Genomic DNA, 17,971 nt, shown 5'->3' with positions numbered 1-17,971 from the left:
TATAACTCAAGAGGTGGTAAGTGCCGCACTGTATCTACTACATTCAGTCGGAATACTTTAGTGGTTCCATGGTTCATTGAGCAGCAATATGCAAAAACTAAATCTTTGCGTACGTGGCCCATCTGTATCTCATGTTCCTTTAACTGACAACAGTCTCTAAGGGCCCTATTACACGGGACGATTATCCTGCAAAAAATCGTTCCAATTTAAACGATAATCGTGCCGTGTAATTGCAGGCAACGGTCGAAAAGTCGTTCGTATGTCGTTGATCGTCATTTAGATCTGAACCTAAAATTATCGTTAAACATTCGCTGTAATTCCACGTTCATTTGCAGTTCCGCATTTTTTCACTAATCGTTCAGTGTAATTGCACATTGTTCATTGTCTTTCTGGGATCAGAAGGCATAAATGATCATAGTAACGATCATAACTAACGATTATCGTTCTGTGTAATATGGTGAACAATCTCGTTTGCAATCGTTAATCGTTAAAAATCGCTCAGTGTAATAGGACCCTAACAGTCCCCCCATACATATGGATGCTTGGCTCAGCTGAGTGCAGCATTTTCTGGAGACGATGGGTTTGCCACTGCCGGATATCTCCACTGGTGGCTTAGCTCTTAGAGAACAAAAAGATTGGGCAGTTGCAGATAATAGTTGGGAAGCCCTAATACACGGACCGTTCCTACTGAAATCTGCAGGTTTGGCCAACTCTTTATGGGAGCCTTAGGTCTGATCTGATCAAGACAAAAGTTGGTGGGGCAGAAACACATGGGCTCTTCCCACCAGGAGTCTATAGCTGTAACATGGGGAAAGCAAAGACAGCAACAAGACATTTAAAGGAATTGTTCACTGCAAAAACAGTTCCACTTCTAGTGGAATGGTGTCTGGCACTACAGTTTGGCTCCATTCCCTTAGCTATGGGTTGTAGTGTGTAAATAGGAAAGAGTATACAGGGACATAAACACAAACTGCAATCCTACAATCTCCTAAGTTTCCTCTACCTCAACACAGCTTTCAGGATGGCCGACAGAGCACTACAAGAGTCTTCTTTTACTACAGATAGAATACAAGCTCAGTAAACAGCTCAGGAATGAGCTGCTGCTAAGGCTCCTTTCACACTGTGCCAGCAATGTCTTATTTACCCTATGTATTGGGTATGCTCCCAGCGTACTGATGGCCTACTTTGTGTAATGGGAGTCTAACACATTATTTCAGAAACACCAGATACAGTACATCAATTTGCAAATTTTATACTGTAGTTACCAAAAATGAAACATTACCTAGGCTCCACTTCCTCCACTTGGTTTCAGAAAATCCGGTGCAGCCAGGCAGAAAGTTTTTTTTTTTTCTAGGAATGCTGAGAACGCCACATCCGAATGGAAACTCAGGCCTCGCGTGCGCTATGTCACCAATTACCTACTGAAGTTCTCACCTTTCCAAGAAAAATACTCGGCTACACAGAACTAAACACATCACATGTACCTACATGTATACCTCTTTACTGCCATTGAGTCTTTGACATAGAATTACAGCCATATAGCCTGCATTCTAAAGGCATTCTAAGCTTGAACTCAACTATATTACATGTATACAGTTCCTATGTAGATCTCTGTATATCCATAGCAACAAACCGCACGCTCACTTAAAGGGATTCACCTTAACAAGAGCTGAGCTGCAGTAATGTGCCACCACTACACGGTGAACTGATCCAACTTCTTGTGGTCCTACTGATTGTGTAGTTATGGCGCTCAACTACTGACTGCACAGATCAGCGACTGATGGCGGATCCTGAGGATGGGCCATGAATTATATTAGCCAGGCAAACCCTTTATTATAGTCCTACTCTTCTCACTTTTACGTGAACTTTATTTCTGACTATGTACACTTGCTGGTTAGCAAAACTAGAAAATCAATCAGGGCTGCAGGATCAGACTACACATGGTTTGTTTGTTGTCTGTTACCATGGAGACACAACAGTCTGCATAGGAGCTGTAGACACAAAACATTACAAAGCTTTTACTGAAGACAATGGTATTTAATAAGACTTGCATGCAAGTTTTCTGACGTAAAAACAGCCACAAACTTTTGTGTAAGCCTCGTTTTGCTAAAAAAAAAAAAAAAAGGGTTTCGAAACTTTTTGGACATTTTTTTTTTTTACATCAGTTTTATGGCATAAGCATTAATTTTTATTTTTTTTTAAATAAGAAAACATATTCCTTCTTAAAAGACTGTTGAGATTGAAGAAAGTTTGAGATACAAATACTGTTAACGAAATACCATCTGGCGCTTAACTGCTGAAATTTCTATGGGTTCACATTACAAACCAACAATTTTTATTTTTTTTTACCATTGAGAGTGAGTCACATGCTGTAAAATATATATGTGTACATTAGTAGCGCTGATGACTAGGTTCTCTCTCTAGGGATTTTATTCCTTTACCAGAGGAAATGATATCTAGAGCAGATTGGATCTCCCGCAATCTCCTGTGCCGCTGCTTCCCCCCCATGAAATTCTAATGAACGCCGCTATATTCTCTTTACATTGCAATCTCACAGACTAAACAAATATAGAGATACTTCTATATAAGGCCTGTGGGAAGAAGAATGGCAAGAGGTAGGGCATTGGGGAAATTAACTCATTCAGTAAAAAGCAGTATAGTATAAGGGAAGAAAAATTTTCTTAAAAGGGGTCTTCTAGGTTTATCCATCCAGCCACTCCATATACAAATTTATATATTTATATATATTTATTATATCACACATTTTTTTCTTATAAAGGGTACTCCAGTGAAACTCTTTTTCTTTCAAATGTTTGATTTTTTGCTATGCCACACTGTTTTTTTTTTTTATGTGATTGAATAAATAATTCACGTTTTTGAAGATATCGGGAAGTGCTGTTGGAATTTTTTGAATATATATATTTATTTATTTATTTATTTATTATATCACACATTTTTTTCTTATAAGGGGTACTCCAGTGAAACTCTTTTTCTTTTCAAATCAACTGGTTTCAGAAAGTTATATAGATTTGTCTGGACAGCAACTGTCCAGAGCAGGAGAGGTTTTCTATGGGGATTTACTACAGCTTTGGACAGTTCCTGACACGGACAGAGGTGGCAGCAGAGAGCAATGTGTCAAATCGGAAAGAATCCACCGCTTCCTGCAGGATATACAGCAGCTGATAAGTATGGGAAAACTTGAGACTTTTAAGAAAAATTACAAATCTATATAATTTTCTTAAACCAGTTAATTTGACAGAAAGAGATTTTCGCCGGAAAAGTGCCCGTGATACATCTTTATCAAAGAATTTTTGTTTTTCTAAAACAAAGCCCCAAACGCCCAGCGAAACCATTAAAGGCATCATCCCACAAATTAATTTAGACTTAAGATATCAGAACATACATTCTATCAGTTTACAACCTACTTAAAAATGTTTCTGTGCTTAAATATACTCATTACTGTAATGTCATAGAGCCCCCTAGTGTTCACTCTCCTGACCCTTCAGTGTGTCCACCTTGTCTTCTGTGTGTTGGTGGACACACATGTGCAATGACAAACAAAAAAAAAAATCTCTCTGCTTATCATAAATGTAAAGTGTTGACTACCTACTGGGTATGGAACAAGTGAAGAGATCAATCAAACTGGTGTAAAGTGAAACTGGCTCAGTTGCCCCTAGCAACCAATCAGATTCCACTTTTCATTCCTCACAGACTCTTTGGAAAATGAAAAGTGGAATCTGATTGGTTGCTAGGGGCAACTGAGCCAGCTTCACTTTGCTTCATGTTTGATAAATCTCCCCCTATGTGTGTATGCTCCCTGCCAACATCCCGACCCGGGAGCTGCGGCACTGATGGGCTAACAAAATAGAGAATGCTCAATGATAAGCAAAAGACTAAAACATGGTATTAATGGGTAATCCCCATGTGAACATTTATTGCATATGCACAATAGTCAGACTCCTCTCCCCCCTCGCTCTCATAGTCATCTGCAAAAACAACTTGGCCGACAGTCAAGAGCGCTATCACTGTTCACATTCTTTCTATATTGTGACATTATTGTACCTCACGGCTTCCTGCCTTGCATCATTTTACATCTTGTTTACCACAAGTGAATCAGCAGCAAAAATCCAAGACAGCCCCTTTAATTAAGGATACGTGCCTAGGAAAACAGGGTATGTGTCGCCCAGCACAAGTCAGAGGGGTGCATCTGCACCTACTGTACGGCGCACTAGTCTGTAATCCCAATGAAGCAGCCCTGCAAGATTCTTGACTAGCCATAGTCAGCACATACATTTTATTGGTTTACAACTAGAGATGAGCGAACCTGGAGCATGCTCGAGTCGATCCGAACCCGAACATTCGGTATTTGATTAGCAGTGGCTGCTGAAGCTGGATAAAGCCCTAAGGCTATGTGGAAAACATGGATATAGTCATTGGCTGTATCCATGTTTTCCAGACAACCTTAGAGCTTTATCCAAGTTCAGCAGCCCCAGCTAATCAAATACCGAACGATCGGGTTCGGAACGACTCAAACCCAAACCCAGTTCGCTCATCTCTATTTACAACCTACCGAAAAATGTTTCTCTGCTTGGTTATACCCATTACTGTAATGTTATAGAGCCCCCTAGTGTTCAGTCTCCTGACCCTTCAGTGTGTCCACCTTCTTTACTGTGTGCTGATGGACACACACGTGAAATGACAAGGAAATCTTTATGGGTCTGCTTTATTCCACAAACAGTGCCACTATAGTCCTTAGTATGGGTCAGGTACTGCAGCTGCAGTGAAGTGAATGGAGCTGAAATGTAATACCACACACAACCAGGGGTGGAGCTGTTTTTGCAAAATAGTAGCTGTGCTTTTTCTAATTCTGGACAATCCCTTTAAAACCCAACTTAAAATCTCGGAAAAGTCCAAAACATTTCACTACAACGTCACACCAGTAACTAAGATATTGGCAGTTGTTTGTAGAGGTCTGTACTCTTGAGGGTTGATTTTGCAAACCCCATGGATGTCTGAGACATGGAGGGAACACTCTAAGACACACGTGTCAAACTCAGGCCCTCCAGCTGTTACAAAACTACAATTCCCATCATGCCTGGGTTTGCCCCCCCATCTATTCATAGCTGCAAAATCTCCTGAAAACCCACCAGGGAACGGCCTGACCAAACAGCTCCTTATATCTCAGCATCTGACACCTCCAAGAGTGAGGAGTATATTGGGCTGAACTGCAGACAGACCTGAATTTTCAGTTTTTAGGTGGAAAACATAAGGGCTCATTAGTATGGAATTTCCCCAGTTCATCACGTATCTACTGACATGCTAAACTGTTTATATGGCTTTCTTTATTTACGACGACAAGGACCCAAGAAGCAATTCTCAGCATAGCTTCGCACACAGTATACGGTCCGAGTACCGTCATATCAGGGTGAAGAGACGTCCCCATCTCAGCTGGACGGTCAAGATAAGGCTCTAATCATACAGTGGCTGAAGATCCAAATGTAGAAGATATGTTTGAATTCTGTAAACATATACAATGAAGAAGTCGATCGGAAATAGTGATCTGCATGGACTGTTTAGTTAAAATATTGGGTCCTATTATAGCCTAAATGGGCTGAGAAACATGGTCGCTTTCCTCCAGATACAGCACTCTTGTCCTCAGTTTGGGTGAGGGTTTTGTAGTTCAGTAAATGGAGCTGAATTGTAATACCAAACACAACCTGGAAGCAGGGGTGCTGCTGTTTTTGCAAGTAGGTTTTTCTAATACGATTGCGCTGCAGCCTGTCATTGACCCCTTAAACACTGCGGTCGCTGCGCGATTGCAGTGTTTGAGTGTAAGTGACAGGAGCAGCTCCTGTCACTTATCGATGCGGTCCAATCGGTGCTCTGCTTATTAGGTCTGCCACAGGCATCAGCAGAGCGCCTATTACACTGATCAATGCTATGCCTATGGCATAGCAATGATCAGTGTACGTAATCTAATGATTGTATGTGATTAAAATGTGTGTAAAAAAATAAAAAAGCATTTTAAAGTACCCCAAAGCCCCTCCCCCCAATAACATTATCACCCCCATCCCATTATATAAAAAATAAAAATAAATAAATATTATATACCGTAGCGTGTGTAATTGTCCGATCTAATAAAATGTAACAATCGTCATCGCGTAAATGAAATAGAGGGGAAAAAAGTGTCAGGATTACCGATTTTTTTGTTACATTATATATAAAAATAATTCACAATTGACACCCTATACAGCCCCGTAGGTGAAAAAATAAAACCGTTATAAGAGTCACAATAGGCCCAATTTATTAATAATTAATTGCAAAAGAAAAAAAAAGGATTTCATAAAAAAATAAATAAAACTTTAGAGAATCTGTGTAACCTGCATATGGTTGTGTTCAGACTGACCTACAGAATAACGGGATCATGTCGCTTTTACCGTATAGTGCAGGAGCGTAGACACAGGAACCCCCCAAAACGTTACCATATTGCATCCTTTTTTCAATTTCACCAATTTATATTTTTGAGGTTCCATCATACATGTTATTGTAGAATGAAAGACGCCATTACAAAGTACACCTGTTCCTGAAAAAAAACAAGCCATTACATGGCCTTGTAGATAGAAACTCTTAGAAGGGGAGGAGGAAAAAACGAAAATGCAAAAATGAAAATTGGTGCGGTCCACTGGGTCATTTTAGGCTTGGTCCTCAAAGGGTTACATGAACGTCGTCCAGGACCTGCCAAATATTGTATCGTTCTGACAGGAAGAATTATGCGGCGTGCTGTGTTGCCTTCCCTTCAGATGTGAAGGTATATGCATTATTTAGAACCTTTAAAGCAATTGTGAACAGAGCCTAAAGAGTTTGGCTATCTGAAGATCTAGTATATGTCTCTGCAGGTAAAGACAAAGGTATAATAAGGGCCCACACATCCATCTATAGAGACTGTATTGTGGATCCATAGAACAGCCTTGTGCATGGGTATATATAGGACAAGGCTAGGTGAGGCTATCAGTCTGCACAGTGTGAACAGGTCACTTGCCGCCTCATTGCTAATCACCTGATTACAGGATGGTTTATATTCTCTCCTCCTGGCTGTGGTCCAGAATATGTGGAGAACGTACCATAGAGACTCTGCACGATCCGCCCAGAACCAGTTTAGGCTGAAGGGTTACCAAAATGTTTCTATAATATCCGGAGGAACTCAAACATTAAGAGGTAGCGGAAAATGTAGATTGTACATTATAAATATATATATTAAAGACATTTTTCAGTTAATTCCTTAAAAAAATGAGAGGTCCTTCAGTGTCAAACACCAAGGGTGGACCAAGGGTCTGGACTCACGCAATGCAAATGAATGTCCCACATCCCTCGCTTTTGAAACACTGATTGACCCAGATATAAACAGGTGAAAAAGGGATGTTCCCACTTAAAGGCCCTATTACACGGAACGATTATCGGCCGAATACGTCCTGTGGAATAGAAGGCAACAATCAGCCAACATCGTTCATGTCGGTTTATCGTTGCGTCGTTTGTCTTTCAAACATGTTGAAAGACAAACGACTGTGATAGCAGCAATCTGCCGCCGTCGCTCCGAGGAATAGTAGCGGCGGCAGCAGACTGCCGTTATCCTCTATGGGCTGCCTGGATGATCTCCTTTGCTCCTCTCGTTGGCCCGTGTAATAGGGCTTTAAGGCTATGTCCACGCGCTGTACAAACATCGGCCGTTCTGCCGTGAATGACCACTGTTTAACGCTACCTACAGCTGGAATTAATGATAGTGATAATTCCGGCCGACGGTAGCGTTACACAACGGCCGTTGTCTGTATGTAGTGGAAACATAGCCTAAAAAAAAATAATTAAGGAGGCCATGACGGTTTGCTACGAGTTATCTCTTTGACCTCCATCATAAATGTGCACTCTCATCTCAACTGAGCGTACATATTAATTCAATTAGAAGCGAATGCCAAAGAAAGTTGCAGGTTTGGATGTTTGTATTAGCTATGCACCCACATTTACAAAGGGGGTGGTCGGAAAAGGGGCTTCTACGTACATATAGAGTAGAATAAATGCTCAGCTAGAATAAAGGGGTTCTCCGTTTCCCTACTGGTTAGAAGGGTTATAAGACAAAAAACTGATCACATGCTGAAATAAGTGTCCTTTTTCTCCGCAGCGACACCACAGGAAGGATTAAGTATTACACCGTGTCCATTCAAATCGGACAGGATGGGTCCTCCAGGGCGACAGACGCTCTTTACAACAGCTCCCTATATTGGTCAAGAGATAAAGATCCACAACAGTTGACCCTCTATGATATTAGGTCTTCTAAAACAAAGAACCCCTTTAAGGTGGTGTACCCCCTTTAATACTAAGGATCATTATACGCAAGCTTTTCTGTACATTTATGGCAAAAAAAATAATAAAGAACGTGTAACTACATCAAACCCCACCGCCACAATCCCGCTATTCCTAATGTGCGTGTACTGAACCTTGTTATATATTCATATAGTGTAAAAAGCTAATATTAAAATGATTGCGCCTCTCTGAAAAGGACTAATGTGACTCCCCTCGCATTTGGCAGCTGCACGGATCATGTCCCAGAGAACGTGTCAGTCCTGTGTGCTTTTTGCTGCAGGAAATCTTTTTTTTTTTTTTTTTTTTGCTTCTCCCTCGTGTACAGGTCTGTGCTCCAGCAATGATAGAACGCTGATAACAACAGTGGAACAGATTCAGCTTAAACTAGGTTATCATGATAAGATTTTGCCCTTGCTCTCCCTCTCGCTATATATATATATATATATATATATATATATATATATATATATATATCATGCAGTATATCTATAATCTGACACCCAGCAGGTTATTTTATATAGTTATCCTCCCAGGTAGATTGCATGGTTACATTAAGAGCTGGAACTTTTTAGCTGCTAAGTTTTTGGACCTTGTGCAACACAAGCAGATACACTTCCTCATGACTCACTTTACCCTACATCTATTAGTCTAAATTTAGGACCGACTCTCAGGGTTAATGAACGGACATAAGAAACACATTTTAGATCAATTCAGTGCTTTGAGGATAAGTAAATTCTACAAGATTGCACTAACGCCCCTGCCATAAATCCCCCACAACAATGGAGCAGCCCCTGCTATAAAAGCCCCAAAACAATGGAGCAGCTCCTGGTATAAAAGCCCTAAAACAATGGATCTGCAAACTCCTAGTCCTAGTCCTAGTTTTTTTTTTTACATTCAATGCAGTTTTACAGGTCTGTAGTTGGATAAGATCAGAGTGAGAGCGGTCGAGACTTTCATCAAGCTCCAAGACATCCTCACACAACACTGGGGATAACCACTGTGGCCGTCACTCTATGGCCTCACAGTGGCTGGCACTGTACAGCAGGGAGCCCCACAGTGGCTGGCACTATACAGCAGGGAGCCCCACAGTGGCTGGCTCTGTATGGTAGGCAGCCCCATTGTGGCTGGCACTGTATGGTGGGCAGCCCCATTGTGGCTGGCACTGTATGGTAGGCAACCCCATGGTGGCTACCTTTTAACGCCTGGGATTCCCTTGTACAGGTGGCATGGTAAGGAAGGGAGCTAATCTGTGGCATTAGGGCTGCATATCAGAGAAATCATTTACACTACCATACATTATTATTAAGGCTATGAGGAGCCATCTGCACTAGCACCAGGCCTGAAGCCTATGGTAACACAACCCCTCAGTGTAGCAGCATACAAATTATGAACAAACATGTTTATGGCCATAATAAATGCCAAAATCTAAAAGCATTTTATTTCTTGACATTAACAGCGATTCAGCAGCAGGGTCTCGGTTTCCTGATCCACTTTTAATGGGAAGAAGCGCAGCGTCCTGGCACCAGCCGTCTAGACTAAGTCAGCAGATACCCCAGTGACCTTGTCCACAGAACACCACCAGAGAACCTGTCAATACACGTATATATGTGTGTCCTGGATGGGACTGCAGTGAATTTTGGGGGGGAAATTCTTATATAAGTTTTGCCCTATTGCTGCAGATCTGTGTCTCCGTGGTTACAGACTACAAAGGAACCAAGATCAGTCGCAGGCCTCATTCACACTTCAGTTTTAAAAGCAAATCGAAAAAAAAATGATTTTAAAGGTAGGCCGGAAACATTTATTTCTCCTTTTTTGCATCCTTAAAAAAAAATAATAAAAATAAAACACAAAATATTGATCGAGTGAGAACGAGGACATAGACTGCAAGGTTTCTTTGTAGTCTGTTACTATGGTTACACATAGGCGAGCCCATACACCTCTCTCCATCTACTCCTTATAAAATATGTATATTCAGAAAGTGAAAGGGAGGACGGCTGAAAATAGGACTACAGAATCTGACTTTACAGGGGTTTGTAGTCTGTTACCATGGTTACACATAGATGACACCATACTTCTGTCCATATAGCCCTTATTAAATATGTACACTCAGAAAGGTAAGCTGAGGACGGCTGGGAATAAGACTACAGAATCTGACTTCACAGGAGTTTGTAGTCTGTTACCATGGTTACACATATGTCTGTATAGGATCAAAACTGCCCGTGAAGTTGTTTCAGTGTTTATTTATTTGAGGCAAAATTAGATGGCTTGCATTGGTTCTTGACAGGAAAATCCAGAAATATGCCTGTCCCGTCCTTTGTCTTTCTACTTTACGATCCCTGATGTCTTTACTAGCTCTTTTTTACAAGCTGTAGACTCTTTAAAAGAATATTAAACCTCATCACAATCCGAGAACAATTACTTATATAAGGGCAATTACAACACGGCCATAAGAAGATTTTACTTGACTATATTTAGATGGTGGTTAGTTCTAAAGCCATCGAGAACTCTGCAAAGTGGATGGACATGTCTGCGGAGGGATTACATAATACAAGCACGTACCCTGTAGAAGCCCTGCATACCACTATTGGAGACACAATGCCATATTATATATATATATATATATATATATATATATATATATATAGGCTGTCACAAACAAGGGCCTGTAGTCTGGGCAAGAGGTGGTGGGACAATAGTTAAAAATTTGATTTTTCCCATCACCTCCCTTACACAATTCCTACTAACATATAATGGAATTAATTCGCTGTAAATATAGCATAACATTACCAGTGTGGTGACCTGTGGGCGATTATGTTCTGGGGCTGGATTAACCCTTTTAGACACTTCAAATGAATAACTGATTTAAGTAAGAGAACATATAGTATAACTCAGGGTAGTACTTTTACATATAAAGTGCATATATGTGACCTTTAACGGGAAGTAGAGGCTTGCGAGTTGCATGACACCCTCAGCACTTGCACAGTTGTATCACTTTCCACTTGTCATCCGTATAGTGGTATAGTCTCCCCATTCAGTGCCACACTACGTAGCAGTGGGAGTATTTCTATATGCACATGTAACAGCTGGGTCATGATACCACTCCATACTAGCGTTTAGGTTATCAGGTTGCAGAGAAGGAAGCCAGGGCAGAACCAATAAACACCTACCCACCCACCTAGTGGAAGATTTACAGGGTAGCTTAAAATAAGGCATTCCCTTGAAAAAAAAGGCATCCCCTGAAAGTAAGACCCCGGATGCCACCCTTAGCCACCATGCTGTTAAGAGGAAGGGGTGGGGGGATATGGTGGGTTGTCTGGTTATACTGGTTTGTGATGACAACTACTATACAGTATAAGTATATAATAAATTATCTTTTTTTTTTTTTTGTTCAACAATAAGTGTGTATTCCTCTTCATGGAAAAATAAGTCATCCCCTAAAAATAAGACATAGCACAAGGGAGCTACATGTGACAGACATGGGAGCAAAAATGTACATAAAAGTCTTATTTTCAGGGAAATTGGAAGTTTTAAGACATAAAGGGAACACAGTTAAAAAAATAATAATTATATATATATATATATATATATATATAAATATATAATATTATATATACACACACACACGCAATTCTCCTCGTTCTTTGCATTTTGCTGTTACTGAATCTCCTTTGGGTTTCTCTTGTTGCATCTATAGGAATCAATAGCCTATATAGCTATACAGGCTATTGATTCCTATAGATGCTGTATAGGTTATTGATTCCTATAGATGCTATATAGGCTATTGATTCCTATAGATGCTATATAGCACAGGTGTCAAACCTGTGGCCCTCCAACTTTTGAGAGACTACAATTCCTAACAGCTGGAGGGACACAAATTTGACACCTCTATAATATAGGCAACTGATTCCTATATACTGCTGCTATAAAAGATATTGACTCCTATAGATTGCTATATAGGCTATTGATTCCCATAGATTGCTAAATTGGCGACCAATCATCTCTACAAAAGGCTGGATTGTGATAGCTGCCAGTGACATACAGGCTGCCGCGCAGCGCCCAGCATCCACCCTTTCCTGTGCCTGCCATTGGCACATCTCCAGTATCTTGCTCAAAATTTGGGATAATCTACGTAACAATAATGTTTGCGGTTCTGACCAGTACAGGTTGACAAACAATATATCAGGAAGTTGCTAGTTACATAATATCTAAATATTAAGGTGGTGCTTTCCTTTACAATCTGCACCTAGGCTAAAGCATGGGCTGCAGGGGGGGTGGGGTACTGCTCGTATACATGCAACTGGTCTATAAACAGGATGCATTGGAAATGCTTATTAGTCTATATCCCTATCAGTACATGACAACACTGCATTATATGATGAAGTACTAAGGTAACACAAGCTTACAATTAAGGGGTACTCTGGAGAAAAAAAAATTGTTTCTAGAGATGAGCGAACCTGGAGCATGCTCGAGTCGATCTGAACCCGAACTTTCGGCATTTGATTAGCGGTGGCTGCTGAGGTTGGATAAAGCCATAAGGCTATGTGGAAATCATGGATATAGTCATTGGCTGTATCCATGTTTTCCAGACAACCTTAGAGCTTTATCCAAGTTCTGCAGCCACCGAACGTTCGGGTTCGGATGGACTCGAACCCGAACCTGGTTCGCTCATCTCTAATAGTTTCAAACAAACTGGAGCCAGAAAGTTACTTTTAACTGAACAACTTTCCCAGTATTTACAAGTGATTTACAAATCTGTATAACTTTCTGGCAAACATTTTCTGCTGTACCCCTTTAAAACTCTATAAACCAGCTAGATATCATCAACTAGAACCAGTACCCTCAACGGCATCTTACCCTGCCAAAAAGAACCCTGTTCTGTACTGCTTGGCGAACGACCTGAAATCGCTCACCCAATTACACAGAGCGATGATCGTTACTTATAATCGTTCTTGTGGTCGTCCTGTCGTCACTACTGCAACTGACGTCTTATTTTATGCGAACGATTTGCAAACGATCAACGATAAAAAATAGGTTAAAATTCTATCAAACGACTAACAATTTCTCGTTGGTCGCTTAAGCATTGTCTGCTAATGCACTAATCGATTATTATTCAAATCTGAACGATCTAATGATTTTTCGAACGATAATCGTCCCGTGTAATACCACCCTAAGACTCCATACACCAGTGGATCTCCTTAATAAAAACCAGCACCTTCCAGTAGTATATATGATGTATGGGTTGCGGCAACCCAGGAGATATCCAAAAAGCATAAATTACATTAAATAAGATAAATTTACTGAAAGGGGAAAAAAATGTTTCTCATGTTATTCATCTTTTTTTTTAGAGGAATATTCTGGCAATAGAAAGGACTTTGTGTTTATTAAATATAAAAAAGCAAGCATACTCACCTATACTGATCCCCCGCAGATGCTGCTCAGATGGCTCCCAGTCCCCACTGGGAATACATTTTGTCTCCAGTTCTCACCTTCTTACATACCTAGCAGCCATTAGGGGAAATAATCCAAATAGAATGACAGCGGCTCCTTACTAAGCTTTTATGTGTAGCAGATTTGTTTCAGAAATTGTTGCGACTGGCCATTCATCTGAATGGTGTTGGCAGACGTCCATGGACATCCTGCAGACACAACCAGTCACATGAATGGAGCTGACATTTCTGTAAACATTCTGCAGTGTGTAAATTAGAATAGCATAGAATATGAAAAAGAGTTTCTTTCTGCCTTTTAAAGGGTTTTTTTGGGGAGAAATGTTTACTTTTTCAAGGGCCCAGGGTGGCAGTGTAACAAAACAAAACAAAAAAACCCTGACAGCACTGTGACCAGTGACTAGAGACCAGGAAGCCCTGAACGCCAGCATTAGAACAGCAAGGGTGGGGAACTGGGGACAGGTGAGTATACCGTTTTTTTTTATATTACACTAGGCTATGTTCACACTACGTATATTTTCGTAAAACTACGGCCGTTGTTGCCAATTGCAAAAATATACGCTACGTTGCCGTGTATGGAATCCCGGCCGGAGTGTATACATATAGTATACACTTCGGCCAGGATCCGTAGCGGCGCTGCAATAAACTGACATGTAAGTGCACACAGTGGAGCGAGCAGCTCCGGCTGCACGCTCCATTGTGTGCGGTGTGCACGGATGCCCCCGCATCAGAACTCAGCGGCGCTAAAGAGACGGAACAGCCAGTCTCATATCAAATGTGAACATAGCCTCACTCTGCGTACTTATAAATGTAAAATTATTCCTCCCTTTAAATGGTATTTGTACAAAAATTGCCCAACTTTATCAAGATTAAACATTAGGCCTTGTAAACACATTCTGCGAGTTAAAAAAAATAAAAATTCTTTCATTTATCTACATCTGCACCATATCCTCAGATTTCTGACAGGCATCTTTAACGCGCATGCTACATTGATGTAACTGAATCAGCCCCGTACAATAGTGTGATACTAATCCATATCAATAAGTTGCACGTCACTTTGCCGTACATGGATCTGGAAATTTACATTAGAAAATTTAACGCTGCAAGATTCCTATAAAAAAAGATAATGGGAAGAAGGTATCTTGTAGATTCTAGGCGATATGCCATCAGTTGAAAATTAAAGTTAGGCGAACCTCAGGCACGCTTGGGTTTATCCAATCCAGAGCGTGCAGCATACGGTTGCCACTGGATGAAAAAGTTGGATGCAGCCCTAGGAAATTATGGATACAGCCCATGGCTGATCAATGTTTCCAAGGCAGCCTTGGGTGTGCATCCAACTGCTGCCCGCTCGAGATTGGACGAACCCAAACGTGCTTGAGGTTCGCTTATCTCTAGTGAACCCTTAAGGACTACACATCACTTTCAGTATTCTTTTGTGTATTGTGCTTTGTCACAGGTTGCATTACGGCTACTGCACAGTCACAAGACATCCATCTCAGGTGGGAATTGGGTCGCTGTCACTTTTCGGTAGCAGTGCGGCCCCCTTCTATTTTTAAAAAGACACAGCTCAGTCCACACAGTGCGACCCAGGCCAAAATCACCATGTAGTCTCCGCCTAACCCACCTGTACATCCCCCCACCTGTTCTTCATCGCCCACATCATTCACATGACATCACTAGTCTAATGCTACGTTTACACGGAGCGATAATTCGCCCAATCGATCGTTTAACGATTTTGAAGCATGATTTGGTTTAAGAAAAATCGTTATTGCGATCGTTTTAAGATCGCTTAAGCCCATCTCACACATAGGGTGAATCGGCGAAAAACTGTTTACACAAAGCGATCTGCGAATTTTAAGTGAACGACCAACGACGATTTAAGAACTTGCTGAACGAGCACAATGAACGATTTCTCGCTCTGCGCTCGATCAATCGCCGTGTTTACACCAGGTGATTATCGCTCAAATGAGATCGTTGATGTGAAAATTTGAACGATAATCGTTCTGTGTAAACGCACCATAAGTAGTCCCACGCCAGAGATCGCAGCGTCACGTAAACAATGCGCATGACATCACAGCAGCAAGAGACAAAGCTTTACAGGTAGTTCGAGACGCCCCCCTCAACTTTTTAAGTCAAAAAGAGGAGTCAAAAACTTAGTCCCAAATTTAACTACCTTGTTTTCAGTATCTGTTGGGTTCTAGATGACTTTTTCGGATCACTTATTGTTACCCCCCCCCACCCCCCATACCTGATCATCCGATATACAAGGACGTTCTTTATGTAGCAGTTTACGCTTATACTATGATACATGACACACATATAACCCAATAATAAATACCTCCCAGGATGTTGACAGGTGTCACGATGATCCCTTTAGCTTCCGTCACGGGGGAGTCCAGCCCGTAGCGCCCACCGTCCAGTACGGGTTTGCTGCCGGGCTCCTGCGCTGTTACATTCACGACGGCATTGTAATATTCCACATTGGTGGTCTCGGAGGCGCCGCGGACCACCGAACAGGGCAAAAGGACTAGTAAAGGCAAACAGTTCAGATACTGCATCGACCGCCTTGAAATCATCTTCTCGCTCTTTACACAAACTAAATCCTTTGGTATAAAAAAAAAAAAACGAGACGATAAAAGACAAAAAAAAAAGTGCAAAAAAGCCAAACTATCCCCTACAGCGATGAGGGATGTGCGTAGTAGTAGTCGCCGGGCAGGCGTGGACGACGCTTACATCATTACGGGTAAAAAGCGAATATTAGTTATTGATAAAACAAAAAACAATAAAATGTTCCAATCCTGGATGTTGGCACACCTCACATAGAGAAGACACGGTGGCTGTGCGCAAAACGGAGGCAGATAGGATCTTACTTAGAGCATCGCATGCGGTCATAATCCTATTACTGGGCAAAGCACCAACACAAAGAGATGCCCTCTGACATCACTGCCACCACTGCTCTCTAGTCTCCATCCAGGAAGGGGTTAACAGCTGGGATCAACAACAAGGGGCAGAGGGCACTGCCAGGGCTGCAGCAGGTAGGGAGGACCAGGGGGTCACATGGGTCCCTGCAGCTGGCACCCAGCACAATGGGGCAGTTTCCTGTCTCTCTGCCCCCCCAGGCAGCTGGATTGCAGCTGTTCACAGAAAGCCTTAAAGGAACTTTTTCTCCTCTGTTAAATCGCGCTCTGTGACCTGCGGCTTGCAGGCTGCGGTTTGTGGGCACCGGTTCCCGGTGGCTGGAGGTGACACGGACGTATTGCAGGGCGGCGCGGTGACACGGCACACGGAGCTTTCCCCCGAACTGCTGCTGCTGCCGCCGCCGGCGCAAGCAGTCTGAGAGGCAGGGGGCGTGGCTAGACGGAGAGGACAGGAGCTGGTGGTGCCTCCCCCCCCCGTCACGTGATCGACGTCTGTCTTTCTCTTCTGGCTGCGCATGCGCAGAGCCGGTGCCAGCATTGTGTCATCTTCCAGGCAGTGTTGCAATAAGAAGTACAAACAAGTGACTGCTGAGGCAACAATGCACATTCACTGCGTATAACACCGACTAGTTACCAATATGGCTGCCGGGACAGTCCCAGAAATTCTATATACCTCCTGTATAGTGTATAATATTACATTTTTGCTGACTCTTCAGCAGACCGGTCAGTCTTATTTAAGGATTACCCCTTTAACCCCTTAAGGTCAAAGCCAATTTTCGTTTTTGCGCTTTTGCTTTTTCCATTTTATGTTTAAACGTCCATAGCGCTTGCATTTTTTCACCTAGAGACTTATTTGAGCAATTTTGCGAAACAAATTGTACTTTGCAATGACAGGCATTATTTTTCCATAACATATGCTGCGTAACCGGAAAAAAATCATTTGCGCTGTCAAATTGAAAAATAAAACGAATTTGTTTTGATTTCGGGGAGTTTTGCAAAAACGGCGTTCGCCCTGGGGTAAAACTGACTTGTTATGCATGTTCCTCAAGTTGTTACGATTACTATGATATGTAACATGTATAACTTATATTGTATCTGATGGCCTGTAAAAAATTCAAACCATTGTTAACAAATATATGTTCCCTAAATTCGCTCCATTCCCATACTTAGAACACTTTTATCCTTTGGTCAGGTGTCATTTTTTGCGCCATGATGTTTACTTTCTATCGGTACCTTGATTGCGCATATACGACTTTT

General features: G+C 41.7%; 1 protein-coding gene across 3 annotated transcripts in view; it reads right to left on the bottom strand.

Annotated features, from left to right (window-relative positions):
* The window catches only part of RNF130 (ring finger protein 130), a 152,859-nt gene extending 135,716 nt beyond the window's left edge, over positions 1–17,143 (bottom strand). For all 3 annotated transcript variants that reach the window (XM_069969163.1, XM_069969162.1, XM_069969164.1), the window contains exon 1: positions 16,135–17,143. In XM_069969163.1, the coding sequence (XP_069825264.1) occupies positions 16,135–16,372 (238 nt within the window). In that variant the 5' untranslated portion in view covers positions 16,373–17,143. The remainder of the gene's footprint in view (positions 1–16,134) is intronic.
* Between the last annotated feature and the right edge of the window lie 828 nt (positions 17,144–17,971).

This window comes from Dendropsophus ebraccatus, chromosome 1, assembly GCF_027789765.1.
Source record: "Dendropsophus ebraccatus isolate aDenEbr1 chromosome 1, aDenEbr1.pat, whole genome shotgun sequence".
Taxonomy (NCBI): Eukaryota; Metazoa; Chordata; class Amphibia; order Anura; family Hylidae; genus Dendropsophus; species Dendropsophus ebraccatus.
The sequence above is the reverse complement of the archived record's forward strand: the minus strand, read 5'-3'. Positions and strand labels throughout refer to the sequence as shown.